A 16,313-nucleotide genomic window follows, 5' to 3' on the forward strand; every position below is an offset into this window, starting at 1 on the left:
ATACAGGTCCCAGTACTGAGTCCTGTGAAACCTCACTTGTAACCTTCTGCTTCTTTGATATTGCCCCACCATACACAACTCTCTGATACCTATCGGACAACCAATTCTGAATCCAGTTGACTAACCTGACATATTGCAGCAATGTGCTGCAACTTAAATATCAGTTTATCATGTGGTACCCTATCAAATGCCTTTGCAAACTCAAAAAAAAAAAAAAAAAAGGCAGTATATGCCCTTCCCTCATCAACTGCTCTTGTCACTTTATTATAAATGGCAATCATATTACTAAAGCATGAGTTCTCTTTAACAAATCCATGTTGATTCTCACAGATAACATCACCCTCATCTGCCCAACGCTGTATATAGTCTCTCACTAATTTCTCCAAGACCTTAACAACTACTGATGACACACAAACTGGCCTATGATTAGACACTTCCAGTCTGCTACCACCCTTGTGCAATGGCATTATCTTACCTTCTTTCCATTCCTTGGGTACCTTTCCTGCAGCCAGACTTTTATTGAAGAGCCAGGTCAATAGAGCTTTCAGTTCTTTAGCACATTCTCTCAAAACCTGTGGTGAAATACCATCCAGTCCCACTGCTTTACTGACATCCAGAGTACTCGGTATTTGGAAGACACTCTCCTCTTGCACCTCCAAACCCTGAACCTGCCCTATCCCTCTAGTATTAAAACCTTCTTCTCCAGGATGAAATACTTCAATAAAGTGCTCATTGAACAAATCCACTATATCTTCTGCATCAGTCGCTCTATTCCCATTTTTATCTCACAATGTCATTCTTCCACAATCATTTCTCCTCCTACTGGCCACATAGCTAAAACATTCCCTAGGATTTTCTTTGGATCTTAGGGCCAATCTCTTCTCATACTCCAGTTTTGCCTTCCTCACCATACCAGTCACTCTCCTGGCCTGCAACTTATATTATTCGTGCATCTGCCCCCCCCCTTTCTTTATACCTCTTCCATAATTGTGTCTGCTTTTTCACTCGTGGAATACAGCTTGCTATTGCTGCTAACAAATATTCCTTCAGAATTCCCCAAGCACTAATGATGTCCTGGCCTTCCAATTCCACCCTCCATGGAACTGCCTCTGGTTGATATCTAAGACTATTATAATCACCTGCCTTATGATTCCACATATGTTCCATTTTCTTTGATACTCCTGCATGTCTATTCATTTTCGAAGTCAAAACCACATGGTCACTCTCTCTCCAACTGGTGGGAGAGATGTCATCTCACTTATTATCAGCTCTTCTGATGCTATGACCAAATCCAAAACTCTTGAACCTCTTGTTCCCTCTACATGTTGCCTAAGACATTTGTCCCTCAAGAATTCTAGAAATACCATTCCCTTATTACTACATGCATTTTTCTCTTCCCAGCTGATACTGCTGTAGTTAAAATCTCCCATAACAATCATTCTTCTTACACTTGCCAAGCTCAACTGCCTAAACATCTCTGCTCCCCACCTTCTGTGCTCCTTGGCTTGTAGCAACACCCCACTAAATATCCTGTCTTGGCCATTTCTACCTCACATCATATGCTTTCAAACCATTAGTGTCACTGCCTTCCAAAGCCTCCACTCTTAGAGGACATAAGTCATCATAAGCAGTACTCCACCACCACATTTTCCTTTCCTATCCTGCCAAAAAATGCTGTACCCTGCTACTTCAATTCCTGTTATTATATCCTCTCCTGTCAACCACGTCTCAGAGATCCCAATAATCTTAACCAGGCTGATGCGATTCATCACAATTCACCACCAATTCATCTCCTTTATTTTGGATACTCCTGGCATTAGTATAAAGCATAAAAATGTCACTGCTATGCCTATCATTATTTCCTCTAGACCCCCACTGAACTCAGTGTTACCTGATATCATTTCCCTTACCCCAAGTACCCATTCCCACAAGAGGCCATCCCTGCTACCATCCACCCTGGGAATTCTAGTTTCCTTGCATTGACACACTGACTCGTTCAGAAAACAGCAATTGCTCCAGATACCTTCTTCTTTCCTCATTCAAATGCAAGCAGTCTCTCACATACAGTTCCCTTCTGTCCTCAAATGCCCTCCAAGCATCTACATATTCCAATCCTCTCTTCTGACACATTCTGGCTATTATGCTATTTAGTATTACTGCTCTTCTGCTCAGCTCATCACTATCATACCTGGGCAACACACACACACACTCTTTCCTCTCTGTTTCTTTTGTACAACCTCAAGCAAGAATCTGAGATCTCTTGCTACCCGATTTACATTGCCTCTCAAGTCATTCGTGCCCATCATCACAATTATTTCATCCATCCTTTCACCCCTCCTAATTGCCATAGCCACACTTTCTACCATTCCTCCTGATAGACACTCCTTTGAGATCTTATCTTGCACATCATGGATCATCAAGTCTCCATACATCACATCTCTTACTACTCTGTTCCTTGATTGCTCATCTGCATCCCTCACTATCTCTCCTCTAATCCTTTCTCTCTGTGTTCTCCTACTTACCTGCTGCCCTGGCATCACTCTATCCCTGGTTCCAGCACTCCCTTGCATTCTTCTCATTTCCTCTTGCTGACTGTTTCCATTCTCCCCTCTTCTATCATTCCCATAACTTTCTCTCATCCCCTCTTCTACTGTTTCTATTCTCTCCTCTTCTATCATTTCCATAACTCTCTCTCACTCCTACTCATATTTGCCTTGCATTCATCTCTTCCATTCACCTAATCTCATCTTTCATACTTCTCATCTCGTTCCCGATACATTCCACCTCCTCTTTCAGCTCATCTAACTCTTTCTGCAAGTTAGTCACTATTACTCGCCATTCATTCTCTCAGTGAAGACCATCCCTGAAAACGGCACAGTTGTTCAAGCCTTCCACACTCCTGACTCTTATTTTTTTCATTCATATTTCGCTCATCATTCCCTCCTATCGCGCTACTCATCACCCGACATTCATTTCCCGTCCCTGATGCAACTAGGTCAGTTATCAAAATATCTAATTTATTTAGTTCTTCCCATTGCCTACATTTTGTGCATATACGCACTCCCCTTCTCTCACCTGCCACATATCCAACTCCTGGGACACATACATGCTGCAAGCACTGCATGCCACAAAATCCTTTATTATGTTACGCAAAATAGTCCTTAAATGGCAGTGGACTTGGTGACATGCCGTTCATAATAATTGAAGCTGCGGCCGCTATCATTCCTTACTGCCGAGGAACTACTAAACTAAATGCTAAATATATATAAACACTATATAAACTATAAACACTATTTTATATATATATATATATATATATATATATATATATATATATATATATATATATATAGTGCTTAAGGGTGAAAGCTATATATAACTGAGAGGAGACCTCCACATAGCCTTTAAAGGAATGTGGAGAACCGACCAGGGCTTCTGACCTAATGTCCAATCGTCACCTTCTTGTGGTGCACCCTGTTGGGTATCTACCTGGATACTGAACGAACAAGGATGGGCTGCCAATTTGGGATTTAGCCAACCAAATTGTATTATTGGCTTAATCCAAAATACAAAATGATGGTACAACATGACAAAATTTCATACTCGTTGGGGCATCGCCTGGATAAACAAGGCCCCCGTTGTTTCCGCTAGGGAACCAGGGCAAACAGCAAAAAGTCAGCTACTGGAACGAATCTGAAAACACACCCCAACTCAACATCACCAGAGTTAATGATCAGTACTATCAACATAAGAAACCTGAATGGCAAAGAAACGGAGCTAGCTGAGGAATTAGATAAATACCAGATCGACCACCCCAGATAATTGGGGTGACTGAAACAAAAAAAGACAAAAACTGGTGAGATCTTTCTGAGTAATAAATACAAAATGTTATATTCAGACAATGACAATCAAGGAAAAGAAGGAGTAGCCATAGTATTCAACACTAAATACGAAGCTAATCTTCTTGAATGGCGGACAGTCTCAGAGTGATGTGGACAAATATGAGAATGGGGAACTGGACAATGAGACTTATTTGTGCCTATGGTCCAACAGAAGGTTCTACTAAGGTAGAAGTGGAGGAATTTTTTCATGCTTTAGAGAAAGCAACTGACCCAATGAAAAAAAGGAAAAGTTGGTCCTTGTTGGGGATCTAAATAGCAGAGTAGGAAACGATTGATAGACATACAAAACTATTTTGGGAAAATTTGGAGAAAAGCACAAAGCTAATAATAATACCTGTTGGGGTTCTGCTCAGGACATGGGCTGGTTATTACTAACACCATGTTCCAACATAAAAATGTGCACAAATTCACATGGAGAGAAGAGTCAAGGAATAAGAAAATTCTCATTGACTATGTTATTGTTGATGGTGATGTTTTCTCCCTGGTGCAGGACACCAGAGTGTACAGAGGATTTGAAATTGGAAGTGATCACTATGTAGTCTTGAGCAGGATAAAATTGAATTTCATATTGAAAAGAATGACATGTAAGAAAGTTTTAAAGCGAATAAAAGTAGAGCAGCTCTCAGATGTGAACTGTAGACTAAAATACATAAAAATTATTGAAGAAAAAATTAAGAGTTTGAGAACAGTAACCAAACCTTGAAGATTCAGTGGTAAGCCTTGAAGAAAACCCTGATTGATTCAGCCAGAGAGGCATGTGGTGAGGTTGTCTGCAAAGATAGAAAAATCAAAACTCCATGGTGGATACAGGAAGTTAAAGAGACAGTGAAGGAGAAGAAGAAAGCATATCAAAAGTTCCTGGCAAATAAGTCAGCCTCTGCTTTTAGAGAATACAGAGACAAATGTAAGAAAGCTAAACACTGTGTAAAACTAGCTAAGCAAAAGTCATGGGAGGACTTTGGCAAGAACATAGAAAATAAATATCAAGAAGGTGGTAAGATATTCTGGAGGTTGTTGAAGAAGCTTAGAAATGGAGGAAAGAGTGTTGTAAAAGGAGTTAGAGATGATAACTGTCACATGAAAATGGGAGAAAAAGATATCCTTGAGGTATGGAGTAATTACTTCAAAAAATTGCTAAATGAAACAAGCAGTGATAGCACAGTGGTAAAAAACACTGAACAGTCATACAGTCAGGAATACATATCCATACTTGAAGTAGCAGGAAAGGCAGTAGGAGTAGATGATATTCGGCCAGAAATCCTGAAGTATGGTGTTATAAAAGTCTTTCAGTGGCTGCATTGCATAGTTCAGAAAGCCTGGACCGAGGGACGAATTCCTGATGATTGGGATAGGGCTCTCATAGTACCCATATATAAAAAGGGAAATAAAACTGAATGTGAGAATTACAGAGGCATTTCATTACTGAGTGTTCCTGGTAAGATATATGCAAGTATACTTGAAAATTGAGAAGAATTGTGTAAGAAAAGCTTGGTGAAGAACAAGCTGGATTCAGGCCAAACAGAGGCTGTCAGGATCAGATCTTCACTTTACGACAAATAGTTGAGAAAGCATGGGAATATAACAGAGATCTATACAGTGGTATCTCGCTAATCCGAACCTCTTTAGTCCGAACCCTCCAGTAATTCAAACTGCAGTTTGAAAGAAAAGTTTTATTTATTACGTATTATTATTTTGCCTCCAAACTGTACTCTATTGTTGCAACCAATGGATCAGAACATAATGCAATCCAATAAATTAAAAGATCGTGAAGACCTGCTTTTAAATGTAATTTCCTAAAATTATGACGTTACCACATCAATAAAAAATATAAATTTCAAGGATGTAGTATTCTCAGTTGCTGCTGCTTGGGAAGCCTCGAACCTGAAGCAATTTGAGCATCATAGAAAAAACTGTGGCCTTCTACAATTTACCAAGATAATTACGGTGATATACAAAAAGAGGAAATTCAATACGTGCATAATTTAGTTAAAAATATAAATCCAGATGTTGATATTTCACAACAGATATTACGGAATGGATTACATGCAGAACTGAAAGTGAATTCGAAATGAAATCAGATGCTGAAATTATAAATATGATGCTACAGAATCAATTAGAAGCTGATTATGATGATGATAAAGAACTTGAAGGGAAAAAAAATGTAAAACATGAAGAGGCAGTTGACAGTTTAATATGTGTATAGAATGGGATAAGCAGAATGATACGCCATTCCACAAAATTTTATTGCTAATGCAGCTCCGAGAAGAAGCATTCGAAAAGAGTTTAGCTTACAAGAAGCAAAAGAAAATCAGTGACTTTTTTACGGAGAAATAAAAAAAAATGGAAGATTTCTTAATGCGACCTCACACCACTACCCTTCGCAAAAAATAGGTATAATAAAAACCCTAAGAGACAGAGCGTATAACATTTCCAGCACAGAAAAACAGAGAAACAAAGAATTGGAATATCTAACACAGATCTTTCAAAAGAATGGTTATGAAATCAAGACTATCAAAAAAATCCTCCGCACACCTCCTATAAGCATCTCTCAGAAACAAGATTTCAAAAATGCTATCACGCTTCCATATATCAAAAATCTTACAGACAAGATGGCTAAATTACTTAACAAATATAACATCACAGTAGCCTTTTGGCCTCTGGAAAAAATTTCGAGATCTCTACATCCCCCGAAACCTCCTCATCATCCTTTAAAAAAACCAGGTGTTTACAAAATTTATTGTTCTTATGGCATCTGCTACGCATGACAGACAGGAAGCTCTGGAGAAATTCACATGAACGAACACCAAAAGGATGTGCAAAACAGAAGAGAGCAGAAATCAGGTCTAGCTTTCCATACCACTTCCACCGGCCACAATATACTATGGCAGAATACAAAATCGAACATAGAAAAAAACTGTTACATAAGGAAATTTAAAGAGCTGCAAACATGCTTAAAATACCAACACAGTGCAATAAAAATCAAGGATTAATTCTCCACCAAGTTTAGTCAGCTTTAATAAAAAAATATACCTCACTCAGACCTTGGACATTATGAATGTGAACAACAGAACGTGGCATCATCCAGCATTATTTAAACCCAGCACTGCTTTGAATCTGCATTCTGATTTTTAATTTTATGAATAGTCAGACGGCTACAACTATATAGTATGAACTATTAATCTCTTTTTTGTTGTTTTAACTTTCAGTTACCTTTTACACCTGAAGATGTAAGTCAAATGACTTACGAAACTTGTCGGGTCTTTTATTAATTCATTGTGTTTTATATAGCTTATTAAAAAAATGTGGTCCAATTACCGGAATATGCCATTTAGACTATTGTCCGTTTTCATGTCACTTTTATTATCTAATTCCTTCTTTAGTACTCTTTCCTCCATTTCTTAGCTTTTTAATGGCCTTCAAAATTTTTTACACTTTCCTGATTTATTATTATATTCAACTTCTACACAACTTCCAAGGATTAATCTTGAAAGTTGTGTAGAAGTGTGGTTTACAAGAGTGTTGAGGACTAGATTTTTTTTGCTTTGAGAGTGGTAATTGATTGTATGGTAATGAGTTGAATGGATTGCTATGGTGAATGAGTATCATTATCTTTAATATTCTCCTTTGCACTTTCTGTTTCTCCATCATTTCAGCATCACCAGGGGACTAACCTGCACACAGTAATCCATGTGAGGTCTTATCAAGGCTTGTAAAGAGACAAAATGACATCCTTATCGTTATGTGTCAAGCTTCATTTTTGCATTCCAATTATCATCCAAGTTGTATTTGCAATCTTTGCTATATGTCCCCTTGAAGTTCATCTTCCTATCTATTAAACTTCAGAATCTCTAGTGTGATCATTTTTTCTATCATAATCCCACCAGTATAATATGACATTGATATCTGATTCCAAAATGCATAATTTTACATTTACTAACATTGAACTGACAACCATATTTTCAAGCCTACAATTCCAGCCTGTTCAAATCATTCTGCAAATACTGTTTATCAGCTGCATTCCTGATTACCCTCTCTCTTTCTTTACATCATCAGCAAGCTTTATGTCAACTATCAAATCCTTCCAAAATCTAGTCCTCAACACTCTTGCTAACCACACTTCTACACAAGGACTGAACCTCCATGGTACACTACTGGCCATGTTAAATCTTTCAGACTCGCATCCCCCATTTTGATATTTGTCATTCAGCCATCCTCTTATGCATGCTGATATTTATAATTCAGTGTTTCATACACCTCGCAGCATAACAATAGGATTCTTTTGCATTGTCTTTAGCTTACAGAGCCAATTTTTTTAACACTCAGAAATTATAGTAGTTGTAACTCTTCTGGCCTACTTCTTATGGTTTAACTGACATTATCTTTATGCATATGGTATTCATTCTGCAAGCTTTTACTTAAGAATCTCTTGCTTAATAAGACTGCACATCTATTTCACTCCTCCTACCCTATTTATTCTCCAAAACCCTAGGGACACATTCCAATATTGCATTCGTTAATCATTTTTGAAATGCTTCCCATGCGCCAGTAAAGGCCTTTCCCATCTAGCAACCATTGCAATGGGACAGAATCTGGCAAACTCCTCAGTTGGTTATAGTTTCCTGCTTTGTATTTCAGCACATGACTTTCTGAGTGAAACATCCATAAATTTGGCCACTGTGTTCAAATCAAAGTTCTCATGACTTGTGCCTTGCTACTTTGTATTTCAGCCCATGACTTTTTATGGATATTTCACTCAGAAAGTCATGTGCTGAAATACAAAGCAGGAAACTATGACCAGCTGAGGAGTTGGTCATAGTTTCTATCATCTGTTTTCTCTTGAATAGTGTTTGTGTATTTGAGTCTACAGTTCACTTCTGAATTTGATTTGACTTTGATTTTTTTTTATAACTTGCTGAAATACTTTTCTTTTCAATACATTATTGAATTTTATCTTGATCAAAACTAAATGATGATCACTTCCTATTGTGTTCTGAGTCAACTTGAAGACATTGTTATGAACAAGCAAATAGAAAAAATGGGTGGAAGGAGGGTGATTATTATGGGAGATTTCAACTATGGTCGCATTGATTGGAGTAAGGAGAGGACAAACGGGAGGAAGGAACTGGATTTTATGCGGTTATTAAGGGATAACTATCTGCGACAGCATGTAATGGAAAATACTAGGGGTCAGAGAGTGCTTGACCTAGTAATTACATCTGAGGATTTGGCTGTAACAAATATGACCACATTGCCACCAATCGGTGAGAGTGATCATAGTGTCTTAACTTGGGAGGTGGCTAAAGGTGTAGAATTTTCAATTAAGACAGGGTACATGTGGAATTATCGGGCTGGAAAGTATGACAAGCTTAGGAGTTTGATTGGTTCAGTGCCATGGCATGTACAACTGCAAGGACTAGAAGTTGATAGTGCATGGGAGGTAGTTAAGAAGTGCTTGCATGAAGCAATGGCTGACTGTATACCTAGAGTCCGAATAAAAAATCAAGTAGGGGTTAAATGGATGAATAACACCATTAAGCTGGAGTTGCAAAAAAAGAAACAACTTAAGCTGGAGTTGCAAAAAAAGAAACAACTATGGAGGGAATTTAAGGAGAAGGGTGACCGGCAGGCACATGAACGGTATAAAGTGCAGGCCAGAAGGGTGACGAGTGTGGTAAGAAAAGCAAAAAAGGATTACGAAAGAACATGGCCATGCAGGCTAAAGAGAATCCTAAACAGTTTTTTAGATATGTAGCAAGTAAAAGGAAAAATGTACATGGCAGATTGATTTTAAAGAATGCCGATGGTAGGGAGGTAACTGAATCAGTTGAGATAGTTGAGTTACTGAGTGAGCACTTTGCAAAAGTATATCATCCAGGTGGTGACATTGCAGAAACGAATAACCCAGTAGATTATACGGGAATTGTGGTTAATGAAGTGGTGGTGAGTAGTCTATTGCATAACCTGAATGTCAATACATCTGTGGGATTGGATGGTATACCAGCTCGTGTTGTACGAGAAGCAGCTAAAGAATTGTCAGTACCCTTAACCATTTTGTTTAATTTGAGTCTCGGCTCTGGGTTAGTCCCGAGCGGGTGGAAAGAGGGGAAAATAGTTCCACTGCATAAAGGTGGTTCCAAGACTGCTGTTGTAAATTACCGACCGATTAGCATATCAGGAATCATTGTCAAGGTCTTAGAGAAAATAGTCAAGAGGAAAATACAAGATTGGATAGAAGAAAATGGGATACTGTATCGGGGACAGCATGGTTTTGTGAAGGGTAGGTCATGCCTCAGTAACTTGCTCACGTATTATAACACAGTGACGGCTGAACTGGATAAGGGTAATGGGTTTACGGTGATTCTACTGGACCTTGCCAAGGCCTTTGACAGGATTCCACATGGAATTCTAATCAGTAAATTGCAGCATATGGGAATGGACATAGGGTTGGTGAGATGGATAGGATGGTGGTTGACGGAGAGATATCAGAGAGTGGTTTACTCGGGAGTAGAGTCCACAAGACGGCCTGTGACTAGTGGTGTGCCACAAGGATCTGTTCTTGGACCACTGCTGTTTAATTTGTTCATAAATGATATAGGAAATGATCTGAGAGGAACAGTTCATTTGTTTGCGGATGATGCGAAGTTGGGTAGGGCAATAGTGAATGCAGATGACGTCAAAATTTTGCAGGATGATTTGGATAGATTGGAGGTCTGGGCTAAGGAGAATGGATGTCAGTTTAATGTGGCAAAATGTAAGGTTATGCATTTTGGGGTGAAAAGATTGGCGGCAGTTTACTGCATTGGCGGAACCCTGCTCCAGGAAATTGATGAGGCACGAGATTTAGGAGTGTTGGTAGATAAGGAATTGAAATTTAGGGGACACATTGCAAAAGTGACCAAAACAGCTCATCAAATCACTTGGTTGCTGAAGAATACGTTGACAAGCAGAGACAAGCAGGTTATTGTTCCTCTCTATCGAGCCTTGATAAGACCCCATCTAGACTACTGTGCTCAGATTTGGTCACCTAGGTTTCTTCTTGATAGGGAGGAGATGGAGAGGATCCATAGGCGAGTGACCAAGATGATAGCAGGTCTGTGGAATGAACCGTATGAGAACAGGTTGAGGATTTGTGGGTTGCAAAAATTGGTTGATAGGCGGAGGAGGGGAGATATGATTGAGACATTCAAATTACTGAAGGGTTTCTATAAAATTAATTCAGAAGATATTTTTGAGAACACGGCTGGTTGTGGGAGGACTAGGGGATATCCATGGAAACTGGGCAAAAGTGTGGTTAGTAAAGGTGTTAGAGCTGGGTTCTTTACTTTTAGAGTAGTGAATGAGTGGAATGCGCTCCCTGAGTCTGTGGTGGATGCTGTGACAGTGAATGAGTTTAAGGCGAGGTATGATAGATACTGTATGAATGTCAAATAGTTGCGATGAATATGATTTGGGGCCTCCCTTGATGAGTCTAATGACTCCCTGGAGTTGCCCGTAGTAATAGTAATGATAACATAATCATTGAGAATTTTCTTATTCCTTGTCTTTTTTTTTCCCCATGTGAATTTGTGCATGTCTTTATTCTGGAAGTTGGTGTTTGCAGCGTGACTTCATGTCATGAACAGAAATCAAGCAAGTTCTTACCATTATTATTAGGTTTGTTCCTTGTTCCAAACATAGAGATTTCTGTGCTAATAGCAATAACATTTACTGATGGCAACTTGGGTTCTTAATGAAGATGTTAGTTTGCCTTTTATTGAATTAAAGTTGAAGTGTTATTAAAACGAATACAGAGTAAACACTTCTTCCATCATCTGTGTCGATGATGATGAGGCCTTTGAACTCTTTCCACTTCTATCTGTCCCGGGAGAGTCCAAACAATTCTGTCCAGTTTGGTGTCGCTTGTTGTGATTTGGTTTTCAGGTCCTCTTTTATTTTGTCTATCCATCTAATTCTGGGCCGTCCTTTGGATCTTTTACCTTCCATCGTTGTATTCAGGGCTTTAGATGGTAGTCTTTTTGTTCCCATTCTGGTCACATGGCCAAACCATCGCAGTCTTCTTTCTTGGATTTTGTCTATTATTGTTATTTCTTGTTTTAGTCGTTTCCTTATGTCTTTGTTTCTTAGTCGATCCAGCAGAGATACTCCAAGTAATCTTCTTAGCCAACCCATTTCAGTAACTAATAATTTTTCTCTTCAGCCTTTTTGAGATTCCAGCATTCACTTCCATAGAGGAGTATTGGGAGGACCATTGTTTCATAGATTCTTATACTTTTGTTACTTGTTTGATGTCACTTGACTTCCATATTTTATTAAGTCATCCAAAAGTTTGGGATGCTCGACTGATGCGTCTGTTTATATCTTTTATAATTTCACCATTGTACTCAATAACTCCTCCAAGGTAGGTGAAGTTTTCTACCTGCTCTAGATTTTTACTATCAATTTCAATTTTCAGATTGGTGCTTCTTTTTCCTATTTGCATAATTTTTGCTTTCTCTATATTTATGTTTAATCCAGATTTTATACACTCCTCCTTTATTTTATCAGAAATTTGCTGTAGATTTTCTTCTGTGCTTGCAAGTAATGCAATGTCGTCTGCAAATTTTAAATTTGTCACATTTTTACCATATATTTCGATTCTGGAGTCTTCATTGTTTCAGGCCTTATTGGTTGTTTCTTCCAGTGTAAAATTGAACCGGTCTGGTGACAGATGGCATCCCTGTCTTACTCTGCTCTCTGTGTGTGGAATCAGTTGGTTAAGGTGTCCTCCGTTCATACTGCACTTTCAGATTTCTCATACAGATTCTTTATTATTCTTATGGTTTTGTTGGGAATTCCAAATTCTTCCATAGTTTTTCATAGTTCTCTTCTACGGATTGAATCAAATGCCTGACGAAAGTTTATGAAATTTATGTAGCAACTTTGGTTGTACTCTAGTGTCTTTTCTATTAGCTGTCTTAAGGTGAATAGTTGATCAATTGTGCTTTGTTTGCTTATTTTGTTTTTGGAGTACTTTCGTAAAAACCTTACTTGGAATACTGAGGAGGCTAATGCCTCTGTAATTATTGCATTCTGTTTTATCTCCTTTTTTGTATCTAGGAGTTATGACTGATTTGGTCCAATCAGTAGGCACTGCTTCGTTTTTGTAGATCCTTTCAAATAATGTTTTTAATAGTTCCAAAAGTTGTTCCTTTCCTGCTTTTAAGAATTCTGCATGTATTTGATCAATGCCAGGTGCTTTCCTAGTTTTGAGTTTTTCTATGCTGTGTGCTATTATTTCTTTGTAAAGATATTTGTTTCTTCTTCCATTTCAGTGGCTGGAATCATATCCTGGGAGCTGTTTTTATTATATAAATCTTTGAAGTATTCTTCCCATCTGGCCATTCTTTTTGTTTTACTTTCAGTTAGTTGTTCTTCTTTCTTTTTGATCATTAGAATTTTTGTTGTCCGTGTCTTACTAATTTGGTCTATTATATAAATCCATGAAGGTTATTTTCTTTTGATAGCTTTTCTGCCATTTTGCATTTTTCTTCTAACCAGTTATTCTTGTCTCTTTTAACTAGTTTTCTAACTTCTCTGGTTAATCTATTATATTCATTTCTGTTTTAGTTTCATGCTTTTCCTTTGATCGCTTAACCTTTTTACTTCATTCGAGATCCAATCCTTTTTACTTTCTCTTTCCGTGCAACGTATTGTTTTTTCTGCCGAATTTAATATTATTTCCTTTAATTTGCCCCAATGCTCTTCGGTGTTTATATTCTGTTTTGGTAGTTCCTTCAGGTTTTTATCTAGTTCTAGTTGATATTTTCTTAGAATATTGTTGTCTTATAGTTATTTTACATTCAGTCTCCTTTTGACTCTAAAAATGCTTCCAGATTTTAACTTTATTCTTAGGTTTGCTAATACTAGCTTATGGTCTGATCCACAAACTGCAGAGAAGGATCTACAGTTTAGGATACTTGATTTCCATCTTTGGTTTACAATAATATAGTCTATCATATTCTTGGTTTGTCTGTCTGGTGATATCCATGTCCATTTTCTTTGGGGTTTTGGATGTTTAAAGAGAGTGTTGGTTATTGTTAGTCTATTATTTGAGCAGAAGTTTAGCAGTCTTTCGCCACGTTCATTGCTTTCTCCATACCTGAACTTTCCAATTACTCTTGGCCAGGTATCCCAGTCTTTGCCTACTTTTGCGTTTAAGTCCCCCATTACAATTAGGAAATCTTGACTGCTGTACTGCTTTTTGCAAATCTATATAGAACTCTTCAATGTCTTCTTCTGATGATGTCGAAGTTGGTGAGTATACTTGAATAATAGTTAGTGATCCAATTGAAGTTTTAAATCTTGCTTTAATTATCCTAGGTAAGATAGGATTATAGGACAGTAGAGAGTTTTGAGTCTTTGGTTTTAATATAAGTGCTACTCCTTCTTGGTGTTTGTTGTCTCCTCCCTACCTGAAGTTAAGATTTTGTACTGTTCATGGTGGAATTCTCTTTTTCCAGTCTATCTGGTTTCACAGAGTCCAATCACTTCCCATCGGTAATTGTCTAATTCATGCAGTAGTATTTCCACTGCTTCTTCCTGGTGAAGAGTTCTTACATTCCATGTTCCTATGCTTATTATATTTTTCCTGTCTATTAGGTGATGTTTTGTTCCAATAGCATATTTTTCGCCTTCACTATCTTGGTTCCCTAATAGTGGGCACGACCCTTGTTTGACTGGGCGACGGTCGAGCTGGCATGTATCTTTAGGTTGGTTAGAGTTCATTCAGTTTCAATGGTTAAGTTTTCGTCAAGTGCCAACCACCACTCCTTGATCTGAATTCAGCCGCTTTTTTTAGTAGATAGTGGAAACTACAGTTTGAGAGGAAAGAGTCACCCCCTCGCCCTCAAGTTGCTCTAATAGCATGGGGGGGAGTAAGAAGTAAGAGAGAGTAGAGGGAAAGAAGAGTAGAAGACCAGTCTCTAGATATGATATACCAAGTGTATATTGTATGAAGTAAGATCAGGTCTAGCTTGGATATCTCGGGTTTGCCATGCCCATACTCACCAATGTGAGCCCCTGAGAGAGTAAACACTACCATTAATATAATATACATATTTTAATGTGTATATTTGCATCTACAAATAAATTCTGTGTATATTATGTGGAAATTTCAATTTTTTTTTAGGGGATTGTTGGAAGCCTCATATGTTTTCTCTGTATTTTATGCCACCTTTCCTGTTCACAAGCCTAGCTCTTCTTTATTATAACTGGTAAGTTCGTTAATTTATATTTAAAATTCATGAATAAAGATTAAAAGCCTTTCCCTATAAAAAGTCAAAAATCCATTTAATAATTTATGATGCCTTAAAGATAAACATTGGGCTTCTGTCTTTATTTATTTGAATATGGATTGATCCTAAGATTTCCTTTGATTGTAAGGAAGCTAAACTTACCCTTTCCTAAGTTGCTTTACTCGCATCTTAAAAGACTGAGAACATATTTGACCATTATTTTTATTTCCCCTTTCTGTCCTGTAGCATGTTTCTTCTCTCCATGTGTGTGTTCTGCTTATGCCTTTTATTCCTTATAGGGAGTAGGCAAGACACTTTTAGTCCTATCTAACTTTTGGAGAATGAGAGGGTAGAATTTTCACCAGTAGCCAATTAGAGATAGTTGGCTTGAGACTATTACTAATTATAAATTGTTTCCAGTGAAGAGAGACAAGTGTTGCCCTCTCGTGGTGCTTAACCCTAATGCAATAAATTTGTCTACAGTCAGTTTTCTTGAGTTTAGAGGATGAAAAACCTGAGTTTCCAGGAGAAAAAAACCTGCTTGCCTGTGCCATAGATTGACTAAATTGTCAGTGAAGGGCTTAGAAAAAGTTCCTTTAGTTGGTGACTCTGTCAAACTGAGGCCTTCATGTGGCCTATCCTTATGGGTACAAACGTCATTTCCACAGGGCTATACAGGCCTTTATTATATAATCAATCCCACATGAGAGGCTGTCAGACCTACAAAATGCAGTGCTGTGTATGGTTTAGTGATTAGAGAGAAGTAAAGAATCTGTTTTTCTTTGGGTTAGAACTGAGGTGGAGATTGTATTCATTGGAGTAAACAGATGGGAGAGGTTATTCCAAAGAACAGATACATTGAATGAAGGAAGAGGATGAGAAGTTGGTTGAATAACTTTGGAACTGAACTCAGTATGGATGTTGATGAGTGGCATGTTTATACATGATTAGAGGGAAGTGGAGGAATGGTAGTTGCCAGTTCAGTGGAGTGATATCCTTGGAAATACAGTGAACTCTCATTATAGCAAACACCACTGTAACAAACTCACTACAGCAAATTTCCTATATGCTAAAAAAATTCCCTATAGTAAATTATTAATGTGAAACATGAGTTTGCACTACAACAAACGCACAAGTT

General features: G+C 37.9%; 1 protein-coding gene across 1 annotated transcript in view; it reads left to right on the forward strand.

Annotated features, from left to right (window-relative positions):
- Alg7 (Alg7 dolichyl-phosphate N-acetylglucosaminephosphotransferase) overlaps positions 1-16,313 on the forward strand; it is a 73,019-nt gene that overhangs the window by 39,245 nt on the left and 17,461 nt on the right. The window contains exon 5 of the mRNA XM_090413220.1: positions 15,070-15,154. Within this exon, the coding sequence (XP_090269346.1) occupies positions 15,070-15,154 (85 nt within the window). The remainder of the gene's footprint in view (positions 1-15,069; positions 15,155-16,313) is intronic.

The sequence above is a fragment of the Typopeltis vanoorti genome, chromosome 23 (genome assembly GCF_054136105.1).
Source record: "Typopeltis vanoorti isolate ZY-2024b chromosome 23, IOZ_Tvanoo_1.0, whole genome shotgun sequence".
NCBI classification, from domain to species: Eukaryota; Metazoa; Arthropoda; class Arachnida; order Uropygi; family Thelyphonidae; genus Typopeltis; species Typopeltis vanoorti.